Source organism: Bemisia tabaci, chromosome 3, assembly GCF_918797505.1.
Source record: "Bemisia tabaci chromosome 3, PGI_BMITA_v3".
Lineage (NCBI taxonomy): Eukaryota > Metazoa > Arthropoda > Insecta > Hemiptera > Aleyrodidae > Bemisia > Bemisia tabaci.
This window is the reverse complement of record NC_092795.1, coordinates 45,903,575-45,931,500: the sequence shown is the minus strand read 5'-3', so window position 1 is coordinate 45,931,500 and position 27,926 is coordinate 45,903,575. Positions and strand designations below refer to the sequence as shown.

The window sequence follows — 27,926 nt, the reverse complement described above, 5'->3', positions numbered from 1 at the left end:
CCTCCCCCCCTCCCGTCTACAACTTGATTATTTACCTTTGTTTTGGCTCCGCGCCACTTCGCGGGAATTTTCGGGCGGCCCTATTGCCTCGTCAATGGAGTCGTCGGATTATGCGATCTTTAAAATATTCTAAAAAACCTGAAATGAGATTGTACGAGGAGAAAAAAACTCGTGCGTGGGACCCGAAGTTTAGATCATATGGATCTCAGAAGTTTTCAGATTGAGCATCTGAACGCTTTAGGTCTAGCTGTCGAGTGTCGAGGATCGGATCACACATCTGAAACTTCAGTTCTTACATCTCAAGTACTTGATATGTGAGAACCAGTATTTCGATGTGAAACCAAAGTAGTTCAGATGTAAGAACTGAAGTTTCAGATGTGTGATCCTAACCTCGACAGCTAGACTTCAAGTGTTCAGATGATCGATCTGAAAATTTCAAAGATCCGTATGACCTAAATTTCGGGTCCCAAGCACGAGTTTTTTTTCTCCGTGTACTATTGGCAGATTTTCCTAAAACGCCGGAAAAAAGGATGCTGTCTGAACATTTTGGATGAGAAAAGTGTGCGACAACTCACAAAACGCTGGGTTAACCACCGCAACAGTTGCTACAGCAATGTCAAGATGTGAAGTTACCTGCTGATGCGGTTATCTCAGCGTTTTGTGAGTTGTCGCACGCTTTCTTCATCCAGGATGTTAAGGCAGCATCCTTTTGTTTCGGCGAAGAGGTGAGTATTAGGATATTCTCGGCATAAACGTGTTGAAAACTTCAGCTAGAGGAAAATGAAATGTCGTTTCTCCAGAATGCTTACGGCTCAATAGAAAATTGCTCAAAAATCACTATAAGCGCATCGGTAAAGTATGAGTTACATTCCAAATACAACTGACTGCGTAAGATATATGCGTTTTATCAAGCTTCCCGCTTCAAAAACGATACTATGGCACAGGTGAACATTTCATAAGAGGAGTCGCTCCATCCAACCCCTGCTCAATAGGATGCAATGCGATATTCAACATGGCTGACGTTTCCGCGCGAAAATCGTGAAGAAACACCGTGCGGGCTTTATCAACGCAAGAATAATGTAAATGAAATCACGCCGCACAGTGGATCAAGTTAATTAGAGAGGTTGGACATGAAATTTTTGATTAAAACTGCCAATTTTGATATTTATTTAATCACATTTCTAATTAAAAGGGGTGCTTCTGCAAGAAAATTTCACGAGACAGCCAATAGAACCACTTTCAGAACTTCAAAGTTTTGTATGAACGGAGTTATAAGCGTTAAAGTTTCCAAATTTTTTGCCGACCTCTCCTACTGACTCGATCCACAGTGCGCCGGTTGATAAAATCCCGTCTCGTCAAGTGTGTTTTGGCGACTTGTCGTCGGCCATTAGAATATTGCGGAACAATCCTAGTAGGCAAGGGTTAGATGGAACGACTCATCTTACGAAATGTTCACCTGTGCCGTGGTATCGTTTTTGAAACGGGAAGCTTGAAAAAACGCATATCTGATAGTAAAGTTAGGAGTTTATTTCAAAGTTTCCGATGCGCTATTCGTGATTTTTGAACTATTTTTAAAAAAATGACTCTTCTTTTGCTCTAGCTGAAGTTTGCAACAGGTCTATTGCGAAGTTTTACAGGTGGTAGATATTTGAATTGCTTCATGATTCATCGCAAACGAGATACGTGGTCTGGCAGTTTCACCGGCGATATTAATGATGTAACATGCAACGTGAGATTTTTACTACCATAGCTTAATACCACTATCGTGAAGTCCGTTTTTGTAAGGTTAGCATGCAATCGCGCCTGGCTCCTAAGAACAAGTGAAATTAATTAACCGTCTCAGGAAAATCCGAGCGTTTTTGAATTGTTGTTCTAAAAATTAGATAAGCGTGAGAGGATACTCGTAGCGTGTGAAGAGTAGCAGTTTGTGATGATATTGAGCTTGAGTCACGCAACCACCTTTCAAGTGTCTCGAGATCGCTTTCTAAAATTTCACCTTGCCAAACAATAAATCATTCCACACCTTACATTGATAATACACCGGGAAAAGTTGGTAGAGTTTTCCGTCAATGCGTGGACCAACATTTTTGCTTGAATCTAAAAGATTTATATCATGGATGAATTCAATACGACGAATCAATTCGACGCAGCTTGGGATTTCCGGGATTAGTTGTCGGAAATATCCCCCGATACGGTGACTCCCCAAAATACCGATTTTTAGACGTGCCAGTGGCGAGCCGTGAATGATCGATTATCGATATTTCCCCATTCGAAGGTATGCTGAAGAATCGATTATTAAGGTTTTCGTTGCGAACACCCTGTATATCGATCTTTTTCCATAGATTTAAATGGCAGATCAATCGATATATCGCAAAGCACGCCACGCCACTGAGACGTGCGTCTTTTCGGGCGCTTGCGAGAGCTCTGAAGACGCGCCTTGATGACGGCGCAGCGATACAACTATTCGTGCCCGATGGATGTCCGCGCTGCATCCGAGAAATTGAAGGCGCTCTGGCACGAGGTGCGATGTTACAATGCTCCGCTCTATGCTCCGATGTGAGGTGTCGCGCTGTGATCCGGGAGAAAAGTTGAAAAACGAGACCCGCATATGTCTCTCCTATCTCTGACCGTGTTGACACTCGATTTTCCCTTCTTTTTTTTTCAATTTGATGTAGGTCCGATTCGGTTTTAGGTTGTATTTGTAGACTTACTTCTAAAACTTGTATGTATCGGTCCCGGGTCCTATGCAACCCGGGGGCGACGTGTTTTTAGAAAACCCGGGGCCAATTTGACGCGGGTTGCGAGCAAATTAGGGTTAAATTGAGGGTTACATATTGGACTTCGGGAATCGAACTTCATTGTTATATTTGAGTGATTTAAACCTGAGAGAAAACTCATAATTTTACTGTACACGGTGTTTTCTCGATGAAATTATTTTAGAAAGATGATTATGCTTACCAAAAACTGAGAAAAATTAGGTCGAGTGAATCTTCATTCCCAAGCTACTGCCTCTGCACAAACGCATTCCTAAATAACAAAAAACCAGAAAAATCGAATTAGGTCCATTAAAGACTCAATATTAACACATGTCTAAAATCCTATTAGTTAACTAGCTTCCTCATGAAAACAAATATAAGCAACGAAGCAATGAAATGTTCCCTCGCAGATTGCATTTTTACCTGGACAATCTTAGGAATCCATAACTGAACATTTCACTGATTTTTCTTCTGATCCTCATGCAAAAATCAGAGAGATTTTAGAAAAAATTTCACAATTACGATCTCGTAAGAAATTAAAGTGTTTGAGTCAGTTTTGCAACCTTAGAATGGAGTTACGTTTCTTCGTCCGGGGAACAACAAATTGCCCAACACTCCGGCCATCAGTTATTCTCAGGCGAATATAAGGTTAACTTACGAACATAACAGGGTGGAGAAATGGTGCTGGATCCACACCATTTCGCGCGGGAACATATAACTTCCACACTCAATGAGAGATAGCAGTGCAGGGTCTCCGGAATAAATCGTCTTGATCATCACGATTAAAGCTCGATTTCACGTTATCATGGAAAATTCTCGATTCGGGCTATTATAATAACTCAATATTTATAACAGATAGAATGCAGGACCTCCTATCGTTTTGCAATCCGCGTTTCATTGAACTCGGTCGGGAGAAATAAATGGCAGTATGTGAAGAGCTAAAAGCGTCAACTTAGGGCGGGAGTAGGTTGAATGGAATTTCCACTGATATACGAGGGTGAATTCGCGGAAATTCGTTTAACGAGGGCCCGGGCTCCTCAACACGCTCCATTTTGAAACAGCCGCACAGTGGATCGAGTCAATCGGAGAGTTCGGACGAAATTTGGAAATTTTAACTACGTTTATACAAAATGTTAAGGTTCTAAAAGTGGTTCCATTGGTTTCCTCGTAAAATTTTCTATCGTAGGCACCCCTTAAAATTTAGAATGTGACGAAATAAACGAAAAAATTTGCGGTTCTAGTCAATAATTGTACGTCCGATCTCTTTGATTGACTCGATCCACTGTGCGTGGGTGCGATCGCGGTAAGTTTTAAAATCTCGGGCCTTACAACCCCGAACAAGGAACAAGTGGGTATTATTTCCCATCTCCAGCCGGGTTTCGCAATGGCGTGCAGAGGCGCTGATACATTATTGGAAAGTTAAATTTAACTCGGATACTCGCATACTCGTTTCCCCGGAGCGGGTTGCTCCGCAGGACCGGTCAGCGTTGCTCATAAGCGGATATGATTTCCCCGCAGGGACTCCGCCGACCCAACGTTGCCAGATTCAACACAAAAAGCTCGATACCTAATTAAAAAAATGAAGCTACGATTCAAATCCCCTTCAAAAATAAAACACACCATCCAATTCCTCTCAATTTCCTCTTGCGCCAATACTCAATAGAGCTCAAATTTTTCAATCAAATAAAATTTTTTGGCCTTGTTTCCCCACAGATTAGTGCGGAACCACCCATTTTTACCATCCTGTGATCTTAAACGTGATTTGAGCCATATTTTGTGTCAGGTCGACATAAGATGTAGCGCATCGATTAATTCCATGTTTTTGGCTGCTTGTCATTTTCTTTGAATTTTGAAATCGCAACTCTGCTGCCACGAAACCAAGAATTCACGGACCAAATTTGAAAAAATAAATTTAAACAAATCCAAAGAAACAAGACAGAATGGCACCACTGAAACGCCTATTGCTATTTATATCGGGTTATCCTGCTGCGGGTTCGAACTGGAGTTTACATGCATATGCAGAGATTCATGGAAAGATACGAACGGGTCGGTGAAAAAAGACCCGAGGCTAAACGGAGGTACTGCGTTTCATCATGAACAACGGTGGAAATATTTCAATCCCTCGGAAAGAAGATGTTTCCGAAAATGAATCAAATATTGTGTACGTGTAATTAAAAATTTACAAAATGATATTTAAGCCTCCTAAGATAGAAAATGCCTGTTGAGAAAAACATTCGTGAATGTACAAAAGAGATCAGCTCTCAAACGGAAATTGGCACTTCAAGGTTTAGCCGGTGATTTAATGCGTGTCAAAAAAACAAAAATTCTACCAGACAGGTTTTTCAACCAGAAATCCGAATCAAGTAAATACAAAAGAATCCATCGAAAAGATAACCATTAAATTACACAGAAAAAATTTTCAGAAAAAGTAAAAAAAGGTCATAGTATATAATTAAGAATCTCCAACAATTCGGTACATGTTAGACCAAGAGATGATGGAAAGAGGTTGATAGAAAGATGCATGTACGCAAAGCAGCGAAAATATTTTATTTGCGCGTATTTATGCCGCAACTAGGGTCAATTTTTCTCGGGTGATTCAGTGCCGGTAACAGGAGCGGTAAAGTTCCCGAAAACATTCTAGCGAACGTTCCCGTAAGCTCCTCACAGTGTGCGTGAGTTCCGTGCATGTGTATGTTCATGTGCGTCTGTTTTTTTTTTTTTTTTTTTTTTTTTTTTTTTTTTATTTGCACATAAGAGATTTTGTACAAAATACACTTTTAGACTTCATAGAAAGTCTTTTAAAAGCTTTTCTTAACTGTCTAAATAAGATTAAACTACTTCTAAACACATTTTATAAAAAGTACTACCTTTACAATATTAAGGAGAAAGAATAAAGACAAGTTTACTTCAAAGTAAAAAGGTCTTTTTGATTTATCTGTGTGGAAAATTGGGCGACCGGACTCGGTCAAAGCCCGAAAAAGCCCCTGATCACGTCTTGAGAGCGTAGAGAGGCATGTGTGGTTTAACTATTTAGGGAAATTTTGAAAAGCCCTGGATTCCAAGCTCATAGGGCTTGCGACGTTTTAATCTTCGACCACATCGGTCCCATTCCAAGAGCTCAAGAGCTTCAGGGTTGGGGTGCCGGTGTAGTCGAAATTCATACGCAGTGTACATCTTGGTGATGTAGTCCTCCACTGAATCAATGTTGAGGTCCGTGCGAATATCTACATTCCTCTCATACCATCTTGCTTTAGCTATACTTCTTAAAATCTTCATTTGCATGATTTCTATTTTATCTAAATTTGACTTGGCTGCACAACACCACAATTGAGGAGGGTTCCGGAAAAAAGGCCCATGGGCGTATGGGCCCTTTTTCCGGAGAACGCATTAATGGATTGCCCGTACCCTAAAGTATATGTGCCTAAAGTTTCGTATCGATTTGCCAATTTTTAAAGCCACACGACCATTTTTCCGGGCGTGGGATTTCCACTGAATACCTCTATGAGCGGGGTATCATCGTGATCTAGAAGATGACGCGAGACCCGAGCGGCCCCGGCCAGCAGATAGCGATCCGACTGATAACAGCCCCTCTTTGTACATCGAATGCACTGATCACTAGCTGCAATCAGTAAATGCAGATTTCCGTGTTAATCAAGATGTCAACAGTGGCACCTACAAATAATAACACGCAGAATAATATTAATAATATTAGTGTGTGTCAGAGGATTTCTCTTTCTTTTTCGCGAAGTTAGTTCGTGTTGTTCGTCTATATTCGTTGATGATATTTTCGCAATGTCCGAGAGTGGTAGTAACATTGTAAATAATGATAGATTAAAGCGTCATAAAAGTAAAAAAATAAACAGGTAAACACAGGTAACAGGTAAAAAACAAACAGAGTAAAGGCATCTGCCAAATTAAAAAGACTGCATGGTCACGTCTACCAAACTTTATCCGGTAAAACCGTCTCGGGGAAAATTTTCAAGTCAATGACAGAATGTTGTGGTGGAAAGTGCTTCAGTTTTCAGACCACCAAAGATGTCATTTATTTATTTTATGTTATTTAGAAGAGATAATACTTTTTCTTTTTGTTTCAATTGTGCTTTTAACTAGTTTAGTCACAAGAACCGATTACCATCAGTGGATCTCCGGAAAAAGGGCCCATAATCGAATTTTTTTAAAAATTCCTCTCGCAGTCCAATTATGATTTGCAACTTTTGCCAATCTCTGATTTCATTCTAGGATGTATGAATCCTTGTATGAAACATTCATTTTGAATTTTGACGTCTCTTCGCGGTCAAAACACAGTAATGAAAACTTCAATGACGTTTTTCTCACAACGCGATTTTTCGGTATGGGCCCTTTTTCCGGAACCCTCCTCAATTGGCAACCGTAACTCCAAACAGGCCTCAACATTGATTTGTAGAGGAGCAACTTGATATTTAGAGATAACCGTGACTTACGTCCGCCACTGCATATTGGAAAATTTCAGTCGCAATTGTGCTACCTTCTTTTTAATATGGTTGCCCCACCTGAGCCTGGAATCCAGGTGAAGTCCAAGATATTTGGCGACATTGTCGTTTGGAATTTTATCTTCTCCTAGAGAGAGCGGGATGTGGGTATATGGACGATTAGTAAAAATTACTTCAACTGATTTTGAGGCATTCAATTTTGTTTTGTCTCTCATTGTCCATTTATTTATTTTATTCAAATGTTGTTGAGCTGTATGACGTGCCTCTCTATAACTCTTGGACGAGGTTAGCACGAGAGTATCGTCGGCATAAACTCCCAGTTTCCCCCTCCTCCCAGACTGTGGGATGTCTGTTGTAAGAGAGAGTATAGAAGAGGGGAAAGACAGGAGCCCTGTGGAACTCCCGCTCGGAGTTGTCTGAAACCTGAAGTCGCATTTTCGTATCTGACTCTAAACTGTCTTCCGGTAAGGAAAGACATGTGCGTCTGTACTTCTCACAAGGTATTCCGGGCAAGTAAACTTTAGTCTGGAACTCCGTTTAAAACCCTAAATGTAAAAAGAGTATAAAAATCGTCGATTACTATGAACAATTTTTTCCTTGTAGTCCAGTCATTCTAGCTTTTTACCTCGGACAAATTAGCACAAACTTTTCCTTTGGTATATAGGGTCTCTAGGTACCCAATAAGACAGAAAAAAAAGTTTACCAAAAAATTCCACCGGGAAAGTGGTCAAATCGCAGTTTTTCAAAATGGCGGCTTGCGGCGATTTTCAAAGAGGACGTGCATACGGATTTTCATTTATAACTCACAAATAATGCGTTAAACAAAAAAATTGCAAGAGATCAGATTTAAAGATCATAAAATTTTGATTAAGAATCATATACAAAACTTAGGCTTTTATTATTTTTTTTCTTTCCGAATTTTACTATTTAAAAACAACAACCGGCAAAATCTGCTGATAATTCACGATTTTTCGCGTTCTTGACCATTTTTAGGTCAAAATAATTAATTAAAGGTTAAAAACAACGACACCACTGAAAAGTACGCTAAATTTTACATAAGTATACCTATTCATTTTACCTTTTCATCTTTTATGACCTCATTGTGAGACGAATCATTCAAAAGCATGAAGTCAATATTTAACAACAAATTCAGCTGTTTTTTTCCGTTTCCAGCGCTTTCGATCAATTATTTTTCAACAAAAGTACAACTTATATATACTTTTTTGAAAGGTTATAAAATTTGCAAGACAAATAACACACTGGTTTTCCTTTAAATTTTACAACATGTACCTGAAAAGCGTATTTAAGGGAATTACGCTAAAAAATGATTTCTCTAGAAATTGCAGAATTTCAACGATTTTCGACTTTTTGACAGCTGGAAACTAACGATACGATTCAACGATGGTAATAATTGTTTAGAGCATAAAATTTCCAAAAAATTGCATACCTGAAATTACTGTTTCGAATTTTTTAAAGAGAGTTAGATAAGGCGTTAAAGTTGTCTATTGGAAAACCCGGCTGCTCTGTTTAGAACCTTTTTCTTAACATATACCCAAAATTTTCAAGTTTAGTCATTTTTGTTTGAAGTAAATTTTATGGTACCAATGTAATAGCACATAAAAGTTAAAAAAATGTTAATGAATAAATTTTTGAAGGTATTTAAGTGTACTTAGAAGCCAATTTTTGAGACGTTAAAAATTTACAAATTGTTCAATAACAAGGCTTTGTCTCATGTTTTTGTGGTTTTTCATGGCTGCAAACAATTTTTTCAATCAAACCATGGTAATCATCGAAAAGCTAGTAAAATTTTGTGTAAGAAATATACCTTCATTTGTATTTTTGGCGTCTCTCGTGAAAATGCGGAGGCAATGTTGAAAAAAATTGCAATTTGTCCGAAAAAAATTTTCCCGCGGTTTTTCTTATTTTTTACGTGTTAAAAGGCGTTTAAGAAAAAAAACAAGGTGCGAAATGAAAAGTTCATGAAATTTCCCATAATCTAGGGCTATTAAAACTTGCCGTAAAACCTTTTTGAGGGGTCTTAGCACTGAATTTTGGTTTAAAAAAAGTTAAGAAAAAAATGATGAAATTTAACTTTTTTGTTATTTTTGCGATTTTATTGCTTTAAAATGAGCTTTAAAGTTAAAGTGAATGATGTAACTGAAAAGTACGTTAAATTTTGGTCTAGAAAAGTATGTTCAACATCCTTTTAAGTAATTATATTTGCCGGTAGGATAATTTCTTCTGGGATCAAAAATGACACTTTTCTGAAAAAAGTCCGTTTTTAGCTCCATTTTCCTAATTTTTAAGCATTTTAAAAGTGTTTGATCAAAAAACCACTATAACCACGTGAAAGTACATAAAATTTACAATAAGATAGGGTACCTTGTTTCAAAAATTTCCATAATTTTTGGGTTTGACACGGCTTTATTTAAAATTGTAAAAAATGGCAATATTTACAGAAAGTTGAGTTTCTATGCAAAACACCATCCCTCAAAAGGTCATATCAATACAGCAAATATTCCATCAATCGTGAGAAGTTATTTAAATAATTTCTGGAGAGCAAAAATTAATTAACGTAATATAAAAAAAATAATAGGAGGGGAAACTGACCCACCTCCTCCTCCCTGCTTTCTACAAAGAGCGCAAATGGATATATTATGACCGCCAGTACGGAAGTAACAGATTCACGCATACAAAGTGAAGACAAACATCGTATTTATGCATACAATCACGTAAAAATAAACGAATAGGACAGAGCTTGGCGAAATCTGTACATTTAAGGGTTTTTAAAAATATTGCGGAATGGGACATCTCACATATGAGGGAAGTTACAATGCGAGCACAGCCGCCGCCGCGAAGCGCTTTACGTGAGGGATTGGGCTGTGTAATGGCGGCAGCTCGGGGAGCGGGTCTTTTTGCGTCGGAGGAATCAATAGTAAAACTAATAATTATTATGATAAATTCAACACACCGTTGAAGGTTTGGAACTTTTGGGCGGCCAACTCTAGCGTAAGCGCGAACAAGGATTATAACGAAAGTACAGATGTCAGCGGGGGGCGGGGTTGTCAACAGGGGAGAGGGGTATGCACCTATGCTTTACGTGACGTACCGCAGGCTCGTGTGAAATGGTGAAATCTAAGTAAATAAGAAGGAAAATAATAAAAACATTAAAATTTTACTGCCCTCGGCATCTTGTCAGCCGAATATGCGACATCATTTCGCACATTATTTAATATTATTTAGCTTTCAATAGACCGAGTAAAAAATTAGTACATATTTTATTTCATTACTCGGCTTTGTATTTCTTAATCTGTGTCAATTAAATATTCGACGATACTGAAAAAATTACGTTTTAACACTTATACTCTCAATTAAACAGCTTGGAGGACGAGGTGCATAAGTGCACCTCGTCGAGCTATTTCGAGAAAAACATGTTTAAAGTTGCTAACTATTATACACAGCCTTATGGCAGAAAGAGAGTTCAAACTCACATTTTGATGCTTAAGCATTGGATGCTTCCGGTGAATTTTTCACAGACTTTATTTTAAACCTAGAATTAGTTGGAACCACTAATGTGTCATTTTTTTCGAAATCTGCACTTATGTGCCTTGTCCTCCGAGCCCCTCAATTACTTTTTTACCCTGTCTTATTACCTTATATTATAAGTTTTCAAACCAAAACCGACAAACTTTGGTCAAAATACTAGGTAATATTCAATGTCATGAAAATCAGCCGATAAACAGATATTTTAAAAATTAAGGCCGCCATCTTTTTTCCACTATCTTGAATTTTGATTCAGACTGAAAGTAACGTCAAATTCGAATTTACCAGATCAAAATACCAGGATACACCGAGTTTCATGAAAATCTGCCGATAAATAGGTAGTTTTCAAATTGTACCCGCCATCTTTAATTTTAAAAAATTATGGCCACCACCTTCTTCCCACCACCTTTGATTTCAATTCCGGTTAAATTCGACATCAAATTCAAATTCTCTAGGGCTAAATACAGGGTTATACCAAGTTTCATGCAAATCAGTCGATAAACAGGTATCTAACAAATTATTGCCGCCATCTTTTTTCCGCCATCTTGAATTTTGATTCAGACTGAAAGTAACGTCAAATTCGAATTTCCTAGATCGATATACCGGGGTACACCAAATTTCATGAAAATCTGCCGACAACTAGGTGTTTTACAGTTTTTTTCTTAGAATCTTTAGCTGCGATAGGCCAAACAGTAAACGGATCAGGTATGCCCCCCCCCCCCCCCCCGGTCGACCATCCCTCTAAGGTGCTTCTCCCCTTACTATGTACCATGACTAAATTAATAACAAAATTTATTTCAAAAATAGTCGAATATTCGTGAAAAAGGGTCACACTAATCGAAATTCAAGCCAAAATTTACACAAAGTAAAAAATGTCAAATTTGACACCATTCCATAAAGGCCCTATAAAGGTCTTATACCTTCAGTTAAATTTTGATGTAATATGTGTTTTGAAAAGAAAATTTCATGCTCTTTCCATTGGTGCCAACAGTTTTGAGAGAAAAAATTCTGCCGAAGCTGTATTTTAAAAGTTACAAACCAAACTTGAAATTTCAAGAAAATTCTAGCCTTTTTTTTCGGTGTCGGACCTCGTAGCTCGGCACCAACAAGTCGAAATTAAAAAAACTAATATATATTTGTAAGCAAAATTTTATCCTCTAAAAAAACGACAAGAATGATTTTTTTCACTGGATGCACTAGAATTACGCAAAATCGGGAAAACGCTGACGAAGTCAAGAATCAATTTATACGTAATTTCAGACGGCCGCCATTTTGTTATACGCAATTTTGACTGTGTTCCCGAGGGGGGCTAATGGTAAACTTTTTTTGGGGGGCTCTAGACATGTTTTGGAGCGCTTTAAAACACAAGAGAAGTTTGTGCTAATTTGTCCGAGGTTAGGCCCTTTTTTTGGCTAGAATGACTGGACTATTGCAAGATATCCCTCTTTAAAAGTAGCAACTGTGCCTAGAACCTAGGATTCGAACCATGACCAATAATTTAATGGGCCTCAGTGAAAAACTGCACGATAAGTGGCGGCTCAGTGCCCAGCACCCTTGGAACAATTTTATTCCATAACTTAAATCGAAAATCCCCTTGCAGTTATACCACCCGCCCATCCTTTTCCCTGCACCCATTTCATAAACGCGCATCTATCTAACCATCCTTTCATTCGCCTCTTATCGACTCAAGTACGGTCCCGCTTTTCAGATGACCTGAAAACCGTGAAAATAGATTCCATGCCACTTATTTCATTCCTATTTGCGCTGAATAATTTGTTACATAGCTATATGTTACATGCGAGATTATAAGCTCTAATAAACTTTAAAATGTTCATGTTTTTTAAAGACGTAATCGATCTCAGAGAATTGAAATAAAATGTAATCTAATATATTGAGTTCACAGTTTGATATTTATTTTAAATGTCTATCTCATTAACCAATATCGTTGTAATTTACGCTTCATTTTGTTTTCAGTACGCAACAAAGTACCGACAATTGATACCACCTGAGCACTGGACGGATGCCCCCATCAGTTTCTGTCAAGCCGGCTCTGTGCGTGCCACAATTGATGGATTCTACTCTTCTGGTAATCATCTACTTAAAAAAAAAAAACTATTCTGTCATTGACATTGGGTGCTCACGTTCAAATCATCCTTCCGGGTGTATGTAAAGGCTGCGAAAGATTTTGTATAAACGGATGTTAAAATTACTCTGTGTCAGCTCTGAAAAAAAATCAGAAAAGAATTCAGTTCCCCCCTGTAATATTAGGAAAAGAATATAGTTTAAAACCCTCTAGCGAAGAGATGATTTTAAAAAAGTGGCAAAATTGACCTTATGAACGATTTTAAGGGAATATTCTGGGGACAATCAATTCCGAGTCAGCGCAAGGCGCGAGGCGATAACTATTTTAACTCGGCGGAGGTGTTCTTGCATACCCGAGCAATTGAAGGCGCGCTGAGCTATGACGGCATTTACTAAGGTGTTTGCTGCGAACACTTTGATAATCGATCTTTTTTCATAGGTTTGAGTGGCGTATCAATGGATATATCGTAAAGCACGCCACGCCTTTGCATGCAAAGTATTACACCGTTGCTCATGGCGATCATTTGAGAGCTTACATGGTTTAGTTTGCACAAGTTTGGATGTTCCTCAAGGCAGATAACTTGTTTTCCAAACGATAAATCGATTGTAATTATGAATTTTTGATCGATTGAAATGATCATTTTTTCTTGGATTTCTATTCGCACTTTTCCTGAACAGAATATCGACGGATCTCTGTAGAATTATGCGGCTGGTTGAAGTGAAGTTATTAATGCTCCTTTTAAAAATTGTCTCGCGGTTGAAAGGCGTTGAAATAAATGAATAAAATAAGACTCGAAGAAAAAAGAGGATGCGCGCTGGTGGTAGGGAGAGTCATCAAACTATTCAGTAAGGAAGAAAATAGGGTGGAAATAAAGGAGCGAGAAATAAACCGGTGAAATAAAGTGGTGCGTAGGTAACTGCGGAAAACTCTCAACAGGTTGTTGTGACTGTCACGCAATAACCCACACAAACCGAGCGCAACTTCCAGGTCGCTGCAGAATGACGTATTCTGTCTTCTTCTTTCGACGGAAAACATTTATTTTCACTCAAGGTGGCATCGTAATTGGACGTATTTCTACTAAACGAAACCGGAGACGTATGAGAAAGATGATGTGTGCTCGTGGTGAGCAGCATATCGTACGTAAAAGTGGTAAAAGAGTTTTGTAAAGTTTAAGGGAAAAAGTGTAAAAAAAAAAAAAAAAAAAAAAAAAAAAAAAAAAAAAAAATAATATTAAAATATCACTGTAGTTTTTTTGACATTTTTTTTTCCAAACGTTTTTAGCGTTGAAAAACTACATTTGATATTTTGAGAGATTTTTATCACTTTTAAGACTTAAATTTTACTGTTCGGACATTTTATTTAAAGGTTTTAACAGTTTTTGAAGAGTTGTCGCCTTAAAATTTAAGAGTATTTTCGAAGTTTCTTTAATTGTCGTTGCCACTAAGGGTATTCTCTAAAATGAATTGGATTGCATTTTGCAAAAAGCAACCACTAGCATTGCAATGATGCTAAGATTGTGAAACTTCATCTTTTGCGATAAAATTGCGGAAATTGTGAAAAACTATGAAAATCAGATGGTAATTTTTGTCTTAAATTTACAGTTTTTAGCGAGTAAAATAGAAACTATTAATGGATAATCGGGTTTTTCCTCCAAGACAAAAGAAGTTGCACAATCTTAGCAACATTTCAATACTAGTTCCTTTTTGCAAAATGCTATCCAATTATCCCTGCGGCTGCCAATCAGAGAAGACTCATTGTATATTCCGCTCTCATCTCTTTTCGGACGGAATCAACGCTCTTCCACACGTTCCGTGTTTATTACACCTTCGTAAAATTTGACAAGGCCGCGGGACGACAGTGTTGAGGAGGCCTCGGGAAGGTTGCACGGCCCTGGTCTTTTTTTACGATCGCCCGCGTAATCCCTGACTTTCCCAGCCTCAACACTAAACCTGCACTTGAGTAGAAGTTTATTCACGGACCAATCGCCCGGTTCTCCAACGAAACTTCCTCACAACTTCCGCAGTCACTATTCTCTAACAGCGATCCCCACCACTCCGTTCCTTGAGGTTCTCGTATTTGGATAGTCAGTAATGCTCGCAACCCACACCGATAAAATAAGATAGAGTCAGATAACATGAGGGGTTAGGTGGACAAGGTGCATAAGGGCAGTTTTTGAAAAAATTGAGTTATTAATGATTTCAGGTAAAACAAGTGTGAATGCATATTTTTTGGGAAATTTGCTCCCAAATTCCAATTTTAAAAGTCAGTTTGAACAATCTTTCTGCCATGAGGATCCATGTATTTTCGAGACTTGGCACGCGTATTTCTCAAAATAGCAAAATCTGCACTTATGCGCCTTGTCTTCCAAGCCCCCCAAATGGTTGTCAACTCCTTCAGGGGCGCTCTGGGGAAAATGATTTTTTTTTTTTTAGATATTAGTATTTTTGGGTTTAGATGCGACTATTGAGCCTATGCAAATTGTTTTATGGATATTTTGCAATGGCTTGGAAGAAATTACTATATAAAGAGGGTGGTTAGTACGAATGGCCACTGCCCGGTAAGGGACATAAAATTATCAGTAAGATTTGTAATTTTTCTCTTTCCCTCATATTTTATACCCCTCATCTCCGTGATGATTTAGTGACCTTTGCATCATCTTATTTACCTGTTCTTTTCTGAAATGTTCAATTTATTCACTTATTTCATATTCACTCATGTTTTTACTTAATCTAATTGTATGGCGTTTCTTGTTCCCTAGGCAATATTACGTACGGCGATGTGCTGACTGTGATGCCATTCAAAAACAAATTAATCAAAACAACCATTACGGGTGCTCACTTGCTCAAAACGTTAGAATTCTCTGTTGCTCCACTTGATGCATCGTGTTCCAACAAACATTCAAAAAGTGCATTTCTGCAAGTCTCTGGTAATCCATGTTTGTTTTTTTTTAATTCAAATAATTCAGTTTTATAGGGCGTAAAACAGTAATTTGTAGTCAGGTTACAGCGCTGGCTCCATAATCGGGAGGTCACGGGTTCGATTCTCGGTTGGGCGACCCGAGTTTGATGGTCTCGAACAACGGTTGCTGCGGGCTGATTGTATAGTAGAGATGGAGAGGGGCAACGGGGCATCCAACTGAAAGGGGAGAGAAACAAATCTGCAGAGCTAATTGGGGATGAAAACTGCAGAAACCCCAATCAGATCTCGAGAAAATGCGGTTTGCTTGTATTAGATTGCTTGAAAATAGGCAAAGTAAATTCTCCCAGATTTTTTCAACGTGCAAAAAGTTTTCCCCGTACTTTTATCAGAAAATAAACAGCTGAATCTTTCTTATGTTTTCCTAGGTATTCATGTCACGTATGATATGTCTAAACCACCGAATTCACGAGTGGTGGAAGCAAGAGTCCGTTGCGGACACTGCATGGTGCCCAAATATTTACCTTTGGACAAAAACGCTACGTACGGCGTAATCATGACCGACTATATTTTCATGGGTGGTGACAATTACAGCTTTGACCAAGATGCACCCATAACAACTCTTGGTAAGTAGCACATTAACGGATTATCCAACAGAAGTTAAGAATGACCTACACGAATCATTTCCGTAAGTAATTCCAAACGTGCAAAGTCTTAAAGCACTGCCCGCCAACGTAAGGCGCAAGTCGATAACTATTCGATCTCTGCGGAGCGATTTGTGCATACCCGGAAAAATGAAGGCGTTCCGGGATGTCAGTGTTCAAACCTTAAGTGTGACATTATATCGTCATGCGTTCAATAGACATCGCCGAAACAGCAGTTGACTTACCGTCCATTGTAACTCAAATGTATTCGCCGAGTTTTTACATTTTTTGGTTTAGATTTCACCAAAAAGAGTTAATTACTTTGATTATAGATGCCGAATAATTTCATACCCAAAAAATATTTTTGAGCTATCAAATAATTACAGCTTTTGTTGGCCTTACCTATTGAACGATCAAAAAATTCAAAACGAATTATTTTTACATAAATAAAAATCACTCGTGTTGAATTTTATTTATATCATCGGTGAATTGAAAAAATGTTAGAAATTCGTCAATTTTAATCTCTTATCAAAATGTAAGTTGTTTTCCGTGCCAATTATTTAAAAAATAACTTTGCTTTGATATTAAAAGGTAGAGGTCACCTAACTTTATTCATACTTGTAAAATATGAGGGAAAAAGAAAAATTAACTCTGACTGTACTTTCAAAAAATATTCCGGAACAAAATTAATTTATTACTGTTGACAAAAGCGTAAGCATTTACTGAAAAAGGTATTACACATTTGAAAGTTCATTTATTTTCATTCGGGACAAATCCACAATGATTTTCACCACAATTAGATTATTTACGCTAAAAAGAAATCAAGTGACAGTGAATTGACTCAGAAGGAATTACGTGCGTAGAATTGGCATGCTTCATGCTCCATAGTTCCGTTTAATTTAGTTCATTTCTACATAGTTCTTTTCAGAACAAATACATAGAGCCGATTTTATGGGGAAAAGGAAATGTCATCCGCGAGTCTATTTATACATGCAGATGAACCAAGATAAAGTTATTCAGAAATAATCCCGCTTTAAAATATTATTCTAAAATGAATACAATGAAAGGTTGACATAAGTTGTTTTAAAGCACACACGCCCGGCTTTTGAATTGCACGGGAGGCAGGCTGAAATTAATAACACGGATCGCGCCCAGGTAGGAGCGAATCTGACGGTGACTAAAAATATGCACTTTGTCAGGGAAGTTGATTTACATTCATTTAATTGGCCCGTTGAATATTCATCTCCAAACTTCGGAGATTTGCGTGACATCCTCCATCCCCCTCCCCCGCCGCGCGGGAGTGCAAAATTACCTTTTTCATTATACCCCATTTTACATTCGGCCGCCTTCGCTTTATACCATTTATGACGGTAAGTGAGCAGCGCGGAGGAAACAATTAAAATAATAGGGCGTGAGAACTGGAGAAGTAGGACGAAATGAACATATTTATTCTAAAAAGAACTAAGTGAAACCGAGTAAACATCAAAAGGGACTGTGTGCATAAGATTTTCGTTCGACATAGTTTCTTTTGATTTAATTCGTTTCCATATGATTCCTTTTAGAATAAGTACGTCAAAACGAAGGCGGGTTTTTCGCAAGCGGTAATACCCTGAGTTCTTCTCACTCTAGCCATCTTTTTGTCTCGTGACCGGAGAATTGGGTCAACGCATAAAAAACAAAGATAAAAGAAAAAATCTGGCCGAGGTATTTTAGGAAAAGAATGTAATGAAATCTCCGCATCCAACATCATGAAACATGACACTCGCAAAGGTTTAGCTATCAGATGGAACAAACGCTCTTAACAAATGAAGATTTCAACCCAAGAGTCAAAAAGAAAAGACGACTGAAATTCTTGTCCAAAAACAAGGAGGACAACTGCCGTTTACACCGCATAAAGTGGTGTAGCTGTTGAAGGCTAAAATCAAGCATTTACTCAAATGACTCGATAAATTAAGTCGGATTATGAAATTTTGCGAAGTGTTGCAAATTTCGAGATGAATGGCATTTCCTTAAGTAGGCATTTGGAATCATTAAAGTATATATCTTAATGAAAAAATTAAACACTAAAAAGTGGCCCGAAACTGTATGTAACAAGGTGTACAAGGTGGCTCAGTTTCATACTGGTGCGCATTAGAGTTCTAAAAATTTATTTTTGACTCTAATTTTAATTTTTGGTATTTCTTGGCTTCGTTTCCCCGCGAAATGATGTGGATCCAGCACCATTTCTCCACCTTGTTATATATCTTAATTTTTTTGCTCCAAAATTTAACAAATAATCTTTTGTTGCGTTATTTTTTCGGATATCAGCAACTCTTGGCAGTTTTCCCCTTCCCGGCTGTACCTCTTCAGATTTCATATCAACTCACTCTCCATTCTTAACCCTATTTCTCCTCTTTTGGCTCGGGAAAGCCACTTTAATAGTTTAATGACCTACCGCTTGGGGCGTGTCTCGGAACGCACTGTCGCAGTTTTGCAAAATAATCTGTTGGTGAACTTTTGTTTAATCTGTCAGGAGCGTTGTGAAGTTTCTGAGAGTAGCAGCTAGCGATTGAATGAATACTTGAAACCCTCGAATATTTGTCTATTCCGCAACGATGGTAGCTACACTTAACGATTCAACGTGAAAACAAGATTAACGAAGCACGTTTTGAATATGCTTACGCTTCGAGGGAAACTTTTAATCGAGAGGAAGCTCAGATTTTAAACCATCCTGATTTTGAGCCTCTGTGCGCGAGATAGATAAAACTACATTGCCACAAACCACAATATATCCTAGATTAATTTTATCCTCTCCGTTCGCAGAATCCGTGATAAGTTTCCGCGGAAAATTGCATCGCATGACCTGTAATTAAAATTTCGTACTCAAAAATTGGTTATACAGTGCAATGACGCCATGTCCACCGACCGCAATATTAATAATTACTCAAATTTGAATACCTGATAATTATGGTGAAACTAATGTGTATCAAATAATCGCGTCGCATCATAATGTATTCCTTTCCTCAATAGAACTACATAAGTTTTTCTAAAACCTCTATGCATAGCCGACAAATTATATTCGAGTCACCTGAAATGATAGCATGAGGACGGAATATGAGGAACAATTTTGACGAGGGAAAAGAAAAAAACGTCACCTATTAAATTCAAGCATGCTCTATGTGCTTAATACACTAACAGTTAAAGTGTAAAGAAGATCTGAATGCCGGAAAAAAGTCCAACAGATTTTAAAAAGTTTTTTCCCCCAAATTTTGAGACCCTTAAGAGGCTCTAATTTTATTTTGAACGGTATTTTTGAGCGTCAAACATCCTGCAAACAGCTTCTTACCAACACGTGTAAAGTACAGGAAGTAATCCTCATATTATAAATTCAAAGAAAATAGGTAACCTCTTGATTCATTCGTTAGTGAAAACACTTTGAAAATCTGTGCGCCCAGGGTTTGCAGTTTATCACAGTGCATGCATGCATTGATTTACGTTTGAAAATGACCGGCGAAGATAAAGCATGTAACAGCTGCTTGCAGCAACATCACGGAAGCCTATGATTTATTACATTACTTTAGTAAAATATAAACTACTCACTCACACGCAAGATATAACCGTTATATTTTGCTCCTGAAAGTAATGGGAAAATTGCAAATAGCGGCGATCGTGGAAAGAAAGGGCGTTTAAAATGGCATATTGTTCATAGATTACGATGAAAGCATGAGCAAACTTTCAAATGCCTACACCTTACCTCAACATTTGCATGAGAGAATGCTTTTCAGCTTTTGAAAAAAATATAGTTTAAAACCCTCTAGCGAAGAGCTGATTTTAAAAAAGTGGCAAAATCGACCTTATGGACGATTTTAAAGGAATATTCTGGGGACAATTAATTCCGAGTCAGCGCAAGGCGCGAGGCGATAACTATTTTAACTCGGCGGAAGTGTTCTTGCATATCCGAGCAATTGAAGGCGCGCTGAGCTATGACGGCATTTAAGCCTAGATATCGCTACTTTCTTAATAAGTATTGAGCAAACGACAACGAAAATATCCAATAACTAGGGACGCGCCCCCTGACTGCTTCGCGGTCCACTTTTTCATAGTACTTCGCGCCTCAGGCAAGGCGTTTAAAATGGCATATTGTTCATAGATTACGATGAAAGCATGAGCAAACTTCCAAATGCCTATACCTTACCTCAACATTTGCATGAGCGAATGATTTTCAGCTTTTGAAAAAAAAAAAAAAAACCACGTAAGATGCATTACGTTTTCTTTAACAGTTCTGTCCGAGAGCAGAAATATCACTGTTTAAGCTCAGTTTTTGCCCTACTCTGTTATTTGTGAAAAAAAAATTATAAATAGCAGAAAGAATGAACGAAAAAAATAAAGATAAAAGAAACGGTCCGAACAGCTTTTAACGATAAAATTCGAAGGAGAAGGTGGAACAAAGATTATACCAAAGAGTACAATGTCAAGCGTAATGTAAAACGGCCCGGAACTAGTGAACCCCCTCCCCCTATCGCACGCTCAACGCAGACTCAGATCTATCTCCCCCGGGCGCGTTACGTACTTTATGAGTAGCCCCATGCGATTTAATTTAACACTTCAGCACCCCCCATTAAGACTTTCGAGTGATTTAGTAATTGGACGTATTTCCATCAAACAGAACTATGTGCAGGTGAGAAATATGGGGTGTGCTCTAGAAAGCTGCATAAGAAACAATGTAAAAGAAATATGTCCAATTCTGAGTCAGCGCAAGGCGCGAGGCGGTAACTATTTTAACTCGGCGGAGGTATTCTTGCGTACCCGAGCAATTGAAGGCGCGCTGAGCTATGACGGCATTTAAGCCTAGATATCGCTACTTTCTTGATAAGTATTGAGAAAATGACAACGAAAATATCCAATAACTAGGGACGCGCCCCCTAACTGCTTCGCGGTCCACTTTTCCATAGTGCTTCGCGCCTCATTCAGGCATTATCTGGACGTATTTCTACCAAACAGGCCTATGTGCAGGTGATAAATATGGGATGTGTTCTAGAAAGTTGCATGGGAAGCAATGTAAAAGTGGGCGTGATTCCTTTTGAAGAATCGGAAAAGAGGGATTTTAAATTCAGCAAAGAGAACTATGTGCGAATTGAATGCGGGATATATGAGCCGTGGGCATGGCACGAGAGCGTTGTGAACAGGGCTCATGAGTTAATGACTACTACGAGGAGCTGCACGACGGCATCCATCTCCGTTGACGTCACTGGCGCTTTATGGTTCTCATTCACTCTAACGGCCAGAGAACTGACGAGCACACACACCCCATATTCCTCACCTGCACATAAATCTGTTTGATAGAAATACGTCCAATTGCGGCACCTCTCCTTTTAAATCTAACCATCGTTTCGAGAGAGGTGAGAGTTCATTAGCTTCGTATACGCAGTAACAAAAGGTGGTAATTTCACTCTGGCCAATTTGGCAGAGTGCATGAAAGTTTGGGAGCGCACCCCAACGAGTGTTATGCTTGCTTCGGCCCACGCCACGCTCCGACGTCCATTTTAAATGTGCTTCAGGAACGAAAACTGAGGAGAGAGCTACGTCGGACAGGGCCTATGGAGTGTTCGACATTCGCCGCTTATTCAAGAACTATGCTCCATCCCTCTCTCCCTCCGTTCCGAGCATCCCCAGGGCACTCAAGGGACGGCGAAGAAACCAATTGTCTTCCCGGGCTTCGGGCATATGTATTTTTTATTCACCGTTAACAGAATTTCTGGCAAAAAAGAGGACAGCTCCAAAAATACTCTCAATGCGGAGGCTGTTCCATACAGTTGTCAGATTGGTCCGAACGAATGGGGCACTAGACACGGTGCAAATCTAAAAATTTTAATGGTGATCGATGTTTTTTCCTCCGAATTCCACGTAGAATTCGATTTGAGCAATGATCAGTACTGCAATTAACGTGTATCCAAGATACTGGCGTTTTTATCCAGCACCGCGTTTACAACAAATTTAAATTTCCCGCTCACAAGAAAATTTCACGTGAATCAAATCGCACATCTCGACGATTTTCGCAAGTTTTATAATACCGAAGCGATCCCTCTCCGTACTACGTAGTTCAAAGTCTAAACAACGGGCTACAATTACTGAGCCGAAGCGTCGAGATTGAGGTTCCCATATTTTCACAGCTCAAAGGCAACAGTAACTTTTAGTGAGCAGCGATCCAACTCAAGTAGAGTATAGTTTTTCTCAATGAGCAGGAAACTTGAATTCAAAGATCAAAAAACGTTGACATCTTTTTCAATAATTTGTAATGTCAGGTGTTCTAATGAGGATGCCAACACCTTCTCGTGCAAGGGGATGGTTTTTTTTTTTTTTTTTTTTTTTTTTTTTTAAAGAAAAAAAACGGAGAAACCCATTATAGCTGCGTTTAGTTAAGTTATTTCTTATACATTTGCTTCAAGTTCTTCTATATATTTTCTTCTTTGTCGTCTCCTTCTTCTCCACTTCCTTTCCCTTCGCCTTATTTTTCTTTCTCTTATTTGTGTCCTTCTCCTTATTTAATCAACAATTTTGTCATCAATTTATGAGCCACATGGGACAAAAACTACTATGTGTTTCTGAATCATTATCATCTTTTTCCGAATTCATCTTTCAACTATTTTCAAATATTTCGGTTTAGGTTTCCCTCTTCCTCCATTTCCTCTTCTTTTCCTCATTCTTTTTCTTCATATTTTCCTTATTCTTCTTCTTCTCCTTATTTTAATCAGAATTCTTCTTCTTATTTTTCTCATTCTTCTAATTGTTTTCCTTCTTCTTCCTCCTCATTGTATTATTTCCTTCTTCTTACAATCATTAATTTTCTCCTTCCTCTTTTTCTTTTTCTTCCTCCTATTAGCCACCGTCGTCCCTTCCGTTTCCGTAACTTCCTCTGTGTGCAATGCGTTTCTCATTCTTTTTCTTCATGTTTTCCTTATTCTTCTTCTTTTAACATTCCTTATTCTTCTTATTCTTCTTCTTATTTTAATCATAATTTTTCTTCTTATATTTCTCATTCTTCTAATTGCTTTCCTTCTTCAACCTCCTCATTTTATTCTTTCCTTCTCCTTATAATTATGAATTCTCTCCTTCCTCTCTTTCTTTTTCTTCCCCCTATTAGCCGTCGTCGTCTCTTCCGTTTCCGTAACTTCCTCTGTGTGCAACGCTGTGCTCGAATCTTTCACGAGTGAAGGAACTTAATGCGGACGAGAACTGGAGTGAGCTGGAGTCAGTGACTTGCTCAGGGTGAAAATGAATAAGAAGAGCACGCGACATCAGCGTAAAGGATGCCCGAGGGAACGCGGTCGCTTTCAATTTCCCGTGACGAGACGTCACACGCTCTATGTCGCACCCCGACCACCCCGGTCCCCGGTCGAGGCCCCCCTAACCCACTCGGCCAACTGTCCAGAAAACCCCATCCAATTGCTCACCTCACAGTTAAAACGAGATGTCCAGGAAAGGAACCTTTCCCGTTTATCAAGTCCCGTTTCGAGAAAAAACATTGAAAAAGACAAGTCGGAGCAGTCTAACGATGGTTAGGGGGATTTTAAAGCTCCGAAATGCTCGGGGAAATAGGCGTTGGTTAGATTTTGTTCGAGGTCAGTTTACGAACTTAGTAGCGCTGAAAACAAGTTTTGCTGTTGTTTTCAGTGCGTTTTATTTGGAGCTTTAAGGAACAAACTGTTGACAAATAATTTGAAGACAGCTGTTTTCTCATCAATTTCAGAAAATGACCTTGGCATTCACAGGTCTTAAAAATGACCTCTAGGAAAAAAGTTTTTATTCTTGGTTTAGAACACCAAAAAACTAGAAATTTAGGATTTTTGTTTTAAGAAATGCCTATTTCAGGGTTTAAGCTTATTTTCTTGACCGGGCATGATTGTTCAGTTGCGTCTCTCTACACCGAAAACTACAAAAAAGAAGAAATAAAAAAAAAAGAAGAAAAAAAGTACTTTTAACCATTTTAAGAAGAAATGATTCAGTACCATTTTCAACAAATATTTGAAAACATTGAAAAAAAAATTGTTTCAATATTTTTTATAAACTTTTCACAACTGATTTTACAAAACCTTCCAAACATGTGGAAAACAGGATGTACGCACTCCAATTTTTTGGAAACCATCACGTAAATATCAAAAAGACAAACTTGAATTTCACCGATCAAAATGCTCTGCACATCTATCCCGTAGATTCTGATTCATTAAACCATAAGTCGCGACACTGAAAAAAAAAAGTATGGTAACATGCACTATGAGTCTACTTGATTTTTTACACAGTGCATGATACCATTTGGTGAAAACAACCAGAATTATGGTAGTATTCGTCAGGACTCTAGTGGCTCTTACCATAATTTAGTAAATGCTACCAAAGAGTCTGGTGTTTTTTACCATACTCGTATCACTGTGTCCGAGTACATGGTAAAATCTACAATATTTTCTTTCAGTTGAAGATAGACAGAAAGATTTTCCTCAAATACAGCCTATTTACCAAAGGTCCCCTCAACCGCGACTAGATGCACATTCATGCCCCCTAACCCCCCCCCCCCCCCCCGCCACTACTCCTGAATTTAGATTTGTGAGTTATGAAGGGAGTTTCATTCTTGTTGTTGGTTTTTCCAACATTTTTCGAGTATTTATTTGAGGCGCGCGCGTCATTTTCTCGGAAGTTGGGAGCACCTGAGGACCCGGCAGGAGACCGCATGCTTCCTCGGGTCTCCGGGAGGCTTTGAATATTTAAATGATAGATGAGAGACTTGTCAAACTTTCGGCAACTCCCGTATCAAGCAGTCTTCACGAGACTTATTCATACGTCCTCACGACTCAACTTTTAAAATGGGAAACGCTGCGACAACGACGGGCTATGTTGTCAAATGGTGCGGACGATTCCATTTGGACCTAACTCCAGAGACAAGAGACCCTCCACTGGCCTCCTAGCGACAGGTTCAAGCTTTTACTTTCGGGGTTTCAACAATTCCTTATGGACAATTATTAGCGAGCAACAGTCATCACCCTATTTTCGGCTGTTAATTTACCTACATGGTCGATGATGAGCTTCGGATGACGTCATGAGCCAAACAACTTTCCCAAACGTCGGCCATTTTCGGCTTGTTTGCAAAACGAAACTGCCAACACGTTGTTGAACATCAACCATGTAGGTAAGTCAACAGTAGAATGCTGAAGTCCCGAAAGTAAAAGCTTCCACCATGGCCAAGATACTAGTGGAAGGGTCTCTTGTCTCTGCCTAGCTCTGTCCGGTGGTCTTAGGTCTTCGCACTTGAATCTCTAACTCCCAACATAGAAATTAGGTATTCATTTCTAGTTGCACCGATTAACCTAAGACAATAATACCTGCACTGCAAGAAAAAAAGATAGGTATTTTTAATGGATTTGAATGGAGAAAATACAGTGTTGCCAACTTGCGAGAACGACCAATGGTCATGCCTGAGTGTGTTACGCATCAGGTACATGAACGGTCCTTAATCTCACAAACCTGGATTCTCTTAGGAGCTTTCCTCAAAAAAAATGTAAAAAAATGTAATTCGATAAGAATGATTTCATCTTATCTTTCATAACTTAAAATTTAAGATTGCGATTTCATTGAAAATGGTGTTTTCAATAGTTTATCGTGACAACTTTCACCAAAAGCAGCCTCCATGCTAATGATGCCTGATTTTTCCCCTGTGTTGTATTATTTTTTTTACAAAAAACTTTACGGTGCTTTGATATTTCCGACAATTTCCTTCTGATTAAAAAGAGTAGACGTTCAAAATGAAGAATGAAATGTCTCAAAGTCTAGTTTTAAAAAAGCGAAACTTATGAATAAATTAGGTAGATAAGCTTTGATGTGGTCAGCTAGTCTAGTTAATGACATCCAACTTCTGTACACTTTTTTGCTTCAATCTTGGCATAAAAACTTGAGACAATAAAGAGTATGGAAAGCTTCATTACATTCATTCTGGTCTTATCTCCTGTAATCGCTTGATTGTTTGAAAAGACCCTTTACTGCATGTGAAAACCAAAGTCACGCAAATTTTAGAATCAACTAAGTTATAAATATATAATGCTTTTCAACGAAAAAGCTCCATACTAGGTACAATTATGAATACAAAATATTTATAAAAAATGACTAAAAAAGAACTGTAAAATTTCTTTTACTCTAATTGAAATTTTTGACTGTGCTTACCTTTAGTGTGAACCCAGCATTTTACCACCTGGTAACATATAGCTCGGGCCACACTTTCAGTGTTCGTTTTTTTTTCTTTCTTTCTTTCTGCCTTTCATGTTGAATCACTAAATGGTTATCTATTTGTTACAGAATTAACAGATACGGAGACGGTAGTGGACTACATCCGTCGAAAATCACCAGTTTACCCGGAACTGTCCGGCCGCGTTAAAGTCCTTAACTTAAGCGACCCCGTCAGCGGCAGTTCTGTTCTAACAGTTAGCCTCTTACTCTTCCTATCCACTCTTTTCCTTACTTCTTACTCTAAATAAAACACATGTTTTAAATCTTATGCGGCGTTTTATTGAATAATTATTGGTCACCACACTGCCAGTAGGCTAGAAAAAAATAGAGGATGTGAAACAAATTATACCACATAGCTTTGTTTGTAAGTTAGGAAAAAGTTAATTCTCTTCATCACAAAATTCGTAGTTTCCCTCACGATGGAACGAAACTCCACTTCAAAGTTGCCACATTTTATTGCATTTTTAGTAGGCAGACCTTGAGAATTTCTGGCTGCAAATCTCACTGACTTTTCTCGTGGCCTCTTGTAAAAATTAGGACAATTTCCAACAGAAAATGCATCGGTACTGGTATATTCTTGTAGTAGATTGAATGGATTGTTTCAATTTTGCAACCTTGCAATGGAATTACGTTCCCTCGTTCGGCAAATGACGATTTGGAGAAAATCATATAACAATTTATCTGTATTTAATATGAGATGCAGCTTATTTGGAGTGTTCAATATATTTAGTGAGACAATAACATAAATTTTCCACTATTTGACAGCTACCCTCTTCTTAAGACTCAACTGTAGAACCCCCTTCCCCACATAAATTGGTGCAATACATGATCGGCTTCTGTGATTAATGCATACCTTGCAACAAGGTCTTAATAAAAATGTATCTCTTGATAAATTTCGCAATTAGCCTAATTAATTTTGTGTCAGAAATGCCGACTTCACAGATACGTCAAACGTGTGAAAATTGGCTCGAAAGAACTATTATGACATTCACCTTCATTTGACATAAATGATTCATCTGAAATAAAAAATGTCGACTTTTTTCCTTCCTTGAAGAATCCTCACACAATATAATTTTGTGAAAACTTCATGGAACTTCAGCCTGGTACGGTGGAAAGAAATCTTGGATTGTTTGAAAGGATAATAATCAATATAATGATCGAATATGAAACTATACATAAAAAACTCACCACGGCACGATTTGAGACATGTTTTTTTAACCTCACCATCGATTTACCCTGGAACACAATAAAAATATGTTTTTGAGTCAAC

At 38.3% G+C, this 27,926-nt stretch overlaps 2 protein-coding genes and 1 long non-coding RNA gene across 3 annotated transcripts in view; 1 reads left to right on the top strand and 2 right to left on the bottom strand.

Annotated features, from left to right (window-relative positions):
* The window catches only part of LOC109030581 (Rap GTPase activating protein radish), a 240,819-nt gene extending 236,856 nt beyond the window's left edge, over window positions 1-3,963 (bottom strand). Inside the window, 1 exon segment of the mRNA XM_072298462.1 lies at window positions 2,959-3,963. The gene's annotated coding sequence lies outside the window, so the exon portion shown is untranslated.
* Window positions 1-26,924, top strand: part of LOC109030582 (protein 5NUC) — a 100,105-nt gene extending 73,181 nt beyond the window's left edge. Inside the window, exons 7-10 of the mRNA XM_019041618.2 lie at window positions 12,743-12,854; window positions 15,610-15,777; window positions 16,196-16,393; window positions 26,726-26,924. Coding sequence (XP_018897163.2) covers window positions 12,743-12,854; window positions 15,610-15,777; window positions 16,196-16,393; window positions 26,726-26,904 — 657 coding nt within the window. The 3' untranslated portion in view covers window positions 26,905-26,924. The remainder of the gene's footprint in view (window positions 1-12,742; window positions 12,855-15,609; window positions 15,778-16,195; window positions 16,394-26,725) is intronic.
* A 152-nt stretch (window positions 26,925-27,076) lies between these two features.
* Window positions 27,077-27,926, bottom strand: part of LOC140224273 (uncharacterized) — a 123,245-nt gene continuing 122,395 nt past the window's right edge. The window contains exon 4 of the long non-coding RNA XR_011899573.1: window positions 27,077-27,892. This is a non-coding gene — a long non-coding RNA (uncharacterized lncRNA). The remainder of the gene's footprint in view (window positions 27,893-27,926) is intronic.